The sequence below is a fragment of the Mustelus asterias genome, chromosome 18 (assembly GCF_964213995.1).
Source record: "Mustelus asterias chromosome 18, sMusAst1.hap1.1, whole genome shotgun sequence".
Taxonomy (NCBI): domain Eukaryota; kingdom Metazoa; phylum Chordata; class Chondrichthyes; order Carcharhiniformes; family Triakidae; genus Mustelus; species Mustelus asterias.
The window spans coordinates 47,351,626-47,357,569 of NC_135818.1; the positions used below are offsets into that span (position 1 = coordinate 47,351,626).

Genomic DNA, 5,944 nt, shown 5'->3' on the forward strand with positions numbered 1-5,944 from the left:
GACGAGTTGCCCTCCGACTCTGCTAATGGGCTGGCAGCTGCTTCATTTGCCTGCCCTCAACTGCAGGTTTGAAGGCCCCGGTGCCATATCTAAATACCAGTTCTACAAACTCATACAACACTTTCCAGCCCACCTGTCTTCACCAGCATGCAATAAAAAAAGGCAAATGAGATGTTGACATTTATTGCAAAAGGAATGAGTATAAAAGTAGAGAAGTGTTGTTGCAATTATATAAGGGTATTGGTGAGACCACATCTGGAGTATTGTGTCCAGTTTTCATCTCCTTATTTGAGGAAGGATGTGGTGGTATAGGAGGCAGTTCAGAGGAGGTTCACCAGATTGATACTGGGGATGAAAGGGTTGATGTATGAGGAAAGATTAAACAGTTTGGGCTCATACTCGCTGGAGTTCAGAAGGATGAGAGGAGATCTGATCAAGATATATAAAATTTTAAAAGGGATTGATAAAGTAAATGTAGACCAAATGTTTCCTCTTATGGGGCAATCTAGAACAAGAGGTCACAGGTATAGGTTGAGAGGCAGTAGATTTAAAGCTGAGATGAGGAGGAACTACTTCTCGCAGAGGGTGGTAAATTTGTGGAACTCGCTGCCCCATGGCGCGGTGGAGTCTGAATCGTTGAATGGTTTCAAGAAGTAGATATATTTCTAATAAAAAAAGATAAGGGGATATGGGGAATAGATGGGGAAGTTGATTTGAGATCAGGGAGAATCAACCATGATCTGATTGAATGGCGGAGCAGGCTCGAGGGGCTGAATTTAAAAACTTCTGGTCCTAATTCCTATGTTCCTCTGGTCCTACACTACTGCTTGGAGTACTGTTTTGTTTCTAGAGCTTAAAAAGAGCTACAAGACTTCCCCAAATGGTAAACGTAACATAGGACTTCCCACTCCAAATAGCAAACATTTCTCTATCAAACTAAAAAAGGAAATGTTGTCTTGCGTTATGTTACATTCAGCCACAATATTGAGCAAAAGCAGGATGCTTAACAAAGACATCCCATATAAGCAAAGCCTGGAATTCAGAAGTATAATTCATGCTGTCTTTACCATAAATATTTGTGTGACAGAGACCAAGAAAGGTGATAGAAAAAAATCAAAAACTTTAAAAATGTAGTATCATCAAGTGTGGATTAAGGAAGCTATTCAATCCGAGTTCATGCCAGCAACAAAAATGTACAATCCTCCAGCACTATCTTCTTCCCTTCCTCATCGCCAAAAAGGAAAACATTTGCTGGGCATATGTTCAAGAGTGTACCACACTTGGTTCTTGAATGAATATACAATTGTTCAAAATTGCTTTTTTTAAAAATGATAATAAATAGTATATTATGTTGGTATGAAAAGGAGTGAGGTACTCTAAGAAATATCAATGATTTCCCACAGGACAATGTCTCTTTACCATGTCAGAGCACATTGGGGTGGTGAGGTGCCTACACCTGTATGGAAACAGACTCGTCAGTGGAGGTGACAGAAAGAAGATTTTAGTCTGGGATGTAGCGGTAAATATAGGTTTTGGTGCATTCCATATTGATAAACACATTTTAATTGATCGTGATCAACACAATCTTTCCTGTTTGGGAATGACCCTATTTTTTACTCTCAAAAAAGGCTGAATTAAAGCAAATCAAAATGTTTTAAAACACACCCTTTTTAATCAAGTTAATCTGAGGCAAATATATTTTTTAAAAATGAAACAAGATTATCTACAACAACACTAATGACAAATCTTCTATCTATTGTCTAGTACAGTCAGAAATAAGATTGCCATTGATTACGTTGTTTTACATTCCAAAAATAATGCACATTAAACATGAATTAAAAATGGGGATACCACAGTGTTAGCACATGGATTCATATTTTACATAAATAAGTTACCACTTTAGCTATGCCATAGAGCTGGATGCAAATTTGAACATCTATAATACTTGACAGACTGAGGGAAAGTTAATAGGGGAATCATCTTGAACTGACACTACTGTGTAACAGCCATTTTCAGAATAGAATTAATGGAGGACTGAGAACCATCTCCAGCAACTGGGAGTGCTGTGTGGTGCTAAAAGAATTAAAGAAGGCAATCGAGAGCCAACAATAATAACAGGAAATGCTGGAAAAACTCAGCAGATCTGGCAGCATCAGTGAATAGAGAAACAAAGTTAACATTTCAAGACACATAGGAGTCTTCTTTGGATTTGTAAAAAGGTAGAAATATGATGGGTTTTATGTTGTTGAAAATGGGGAAGGGGCAGGTGGAGTAAAATAGGTCAGAAATAGTTTAGGTGGCAGAAGAGATTAAATGTCAAAGAGGTCATGAACACACGACAAAAGGAGTGGCAATTATAGTATTAAAATTTAAAGCAGGTATTAATAGCAGAATAGAAATCAGCACTGTCTGAAAGCAAAATAGCAGAATGTGTTAACAGCAAAAAAAAGTTAGTGCTGTCTGAAAGCAAAAGCATGAGAAAAAGATACAGACTGGCATGGCGTGTGGAGCTGGAAAAAAAAAAATCAACATGCAGGACAGAGCTCAAGGTCTTAAGTTGCTGCTTCACAGCGCCAGGGACCCGGGTTCGATTCCCGGCTTGGGTTGTTGTCTGTGTGGTGTTTGCACATTATCCCCATGTCTGCGTGGGTTTCCTCCAGGTGCATCGGTTTCCTCCCACAGTCCAAAGATGTGTGGGTTAAGTTTATTTATTTGTCACACTGCAATGAAGTTACTGTGAAATTCCCCTAGTCGCCACAGTCCGACGCCTGTTCGGGTCAATGCACCTAACCAACACGTCTTTCAGAATGTGGGAGGAAACCGGAGCACCTGGAGGAAACCCATGCAGACACGGGGAGAACGTGCAAACTCCACACAGACAGTGACCCAAGCCGGGAATCGAACCCGGGTCCCTGGCGCTGTGAAGCAGCAGTGCTAACCACTGTGCTACTGTGCCGCCCAATAGGTGGATTGGCCACGCTAAATTGCCCTAGTGTCAAGTGGACTACCTAGGGCAAATGCATGGGGTTATGGGGATAGGGCCTGGGTGGCATTATGGTCAGTGTAGAATTGATGGGCCAAATGGCCTCCTTCTGCACTGTGGGATTCCATCAATGAAGACCACAATGTCGCACGCAAGTTGTGACTTATATAACTGAATGATATAATAGAGCTCACCTGGAATCAGAAATGCTTCCAAGTTATGTACAGAATTAACCTCAGCAATTTCACAAAATAGTTACACATGACTTTTACTCCATTTTAGTTCATTAACTAAAAAATACCCCTCAAAGCACCTGCTTCCCATTGCAATATGTTTCTGAACTAGTTGTTTAATAAAATGGTTTCATGGTTTTTTGCCTCCCATATTCTATTCATTCTAAGCAGTTTTCATGCTTTTTCTAAATAACTTTTTATATCAGTCACAAATTGATCCTTTATCATAGAATCCCAACTGTGCAGAAGGTGGCCATTCTGCCCATTGAGTCTGCACGACCACAATCCCACCCAGGCCCTATTCCCACAACCCCACACATTTACCCTGCCAATCCCCTGTCACTAGGGTCAATTTAGCATGGCTAACCTAACCCGCGCATCTTTGGACTGTGGGAGGAAACTGGAGCACCCAGAGGAAACCCATGGAGACACAGGGAGAATGTGCAAACTTCACACAGACAGTGACCCGAGGTCGGAATTGAACCTGGGTCCCTGGCACTGAGGCAGCAGTGCTAACCACCATGAATTAATTCCCTTTCAGTTTGGATTTTAGATCATTGTGCATATTAGCACAAGAACAACCCCAGTCTTTGAATGAACCCTTTTCCCCATGAATTGAAAAATCATTGCAGCAACTTCTTTCTCACATTTGTAACCTGTTTCTCGCAGTGAATCCAATTGTCTTCCCATGCATCAATCACATTCTTTTTCCAGTCATGTTTAGTTCAGATTTTAGCCTTTAAGTGTTCCTATAAACCTGATTAATATAGTTAACTGGTGAATTGGGCATGTAAATTATTGAGTTGTGCTTGTCATCTAAAATATTAATTTTACTGAACAGTCAAGCCTCATCATGATGTACAAGATAATATTTGTTGCTGCATTTATGTCCTTGATTTGTATGTTTTTACTTCTTTTGTAGAATGGAAAATTAGTCAATGTGGTCCATAGAAATCCATCTCTCCTCCACAAGATCTGGGTTAATGAGACGAAGGTCATCACAGCCTCTCCTGAATCACCAGGAATTTTAACAATTTTGAGCTATTGGTAAAGGACCGCAGTCAGATAGTTACAGAGATAGCAGTTACTGTTCTTGAAAAGTAGGGAAAGATTAAACTCACCAACAATATACAAGTCAAGTGATTCATGATTTGGTGATTGAATAAGCATCAATATTAAATAGAGTTTATGTAATAACAGAGTCAAAGAGGTTTACAGCATGGAAACAGGCCCTTCAGCCCAACTTGTCCATGCCTCCCTTTTTTAAACCACTAAGCTCGTCCCAATTGCCCGCATTTGGCCCATATCCCTCTATACCCATCTTACCCATGTAACTATCTAAATGCTTTTTAAAAGACGAAATTGTACCCACCTCTACTACTACCTCTGGCAACTTGTTCCAGGCACTCACCACTCTGAAAATAATGCCCTCTGGACCCTTTTGTATCTCTCCCCTCTCACCTTAAACCTTTGCCCTCTAGTTTTAGACTCCCCTATCTTTGGGTAAAGATGTTGACTATCTAGCTGATCTGTGCCCCACATTATTTTATAGACCTCTATAGGATCACTCCTAAGCCTCCTACGCTCCAGAAAAAAAAAGTCCCAGTCTATCTAGCCTCTCCTTATAACTCAAACCATCAAGTCCCAGTAGCATCCCAGTAAATCTTTTCTGCAGTTTCTAGTTTAATATCTTTCTATAATAGGGTGAGCAGAACTGTACACAGTATTCTAAGTGTAGCCTTACTAATGTCTTGTACAACTTCAACAAGAAGTCCCAACTCCTGTATTCAATGTTCTGACCAAATGAAACCAAGCATGCCGAATGCCTTCTTTGCCACTCTATCCACCTGTGACTCCACTTTCAAGGAGCTATGAACCTGTACCTAGATCTCTGTTCTAAAACTCTCCCCAACGCCCTTGCATTAACCGAGTAAGTCCTGTCCTGGTTCGATCTACCAAAATGCATCACCTCGCATTTATCTAAATTAACTCCATCTGCCATTCATCAGCCCACTGGCCCAATTGATCAAGATCCTGTTGCAATTCTAGATAACCTTCTTCACTGTTCCACTATGCCACCAATCTTGGTGTCATCTGCAAAGTTACTATGCATGCCTCCTAAATTCTCATCCAAATCATTAACATAAATGACAAATAAAAGTGGACCCAGCACCAATCCCTGAGGCACACTGCTGATCACAGGCCTCCAGTTTGAAAAACAATCCTCTGATTACAGAAGACAGAGGGTGGTACAAAGTAAGAAGTTTAACAACACCAAGTTAAAGTCCAACAGGTTTATTTGGTAGCAAAAGCCACACAAGCTTTCGGAGCTCTTAGCCCCTTCTTCAGGTGAGTGGGAATTCTGTTCACAAACAGAGCTTATAAAGACACAGACTCAATTTACATGAATAATGGTTGGAATGCGAATACTTACAACTAATCAAGTCTTTAAGAAACGAAACAATGTGAGTGGAGAGAGCATCAAGACAGGCTAAAAAGATGTGTATTGGACAATACACATCTTTTTAGCCTGTCTTGATGCTCTCTCCACTCACATTGTTTCGTTTCTTAAAGACTTGATTAGTTGTAAGTATTCGCATTCCAACCATTATTCATGTAAATTGAGTCTGTGTCTTTATAAGCTCTGTTTGTGAACAGAATTCCCACTCACCTGAAGAAGGGGCTAAGAGCTCCGAAAGCTTGTGTGGCATTTGCTACCAAATAAACC

At 40.5% G+C, this 5,944-nt stretch overlaps 1 protein-coding gene across 3 annotated transcripts in view; it reads left to right on the forward strand.

The window, feature by feature from the left end:
• The window catches only part of LOC144507107 (uncharacterized), a 54,047-nt gene extending 48,515 nt beyond the window's left edge, over nt 1–5,532 (forward strand). For 2 of the 3 annotated variants that reach the window (XM_078233855.1, XM_078233856.1), the window contains one exon: nt 4,139–5,532. In XM_078233855.1, the coding sequence (XP_078089981.1) occupies nt 4,139–4,267 (129 nt within the window). In that variant the 3' untranslated portion in view covers nt 4,268–5,532. Of the gene's footprint in view, nt 1–1,403; nt 1,520–4,138 lie in introns of all 3 variants that reach the window. The other variant, XM_078233854.1, reaches the window with a different exon arrangement.
• Nucleotides 5,533–5,944: the final 412 nt, after the last annotated feature.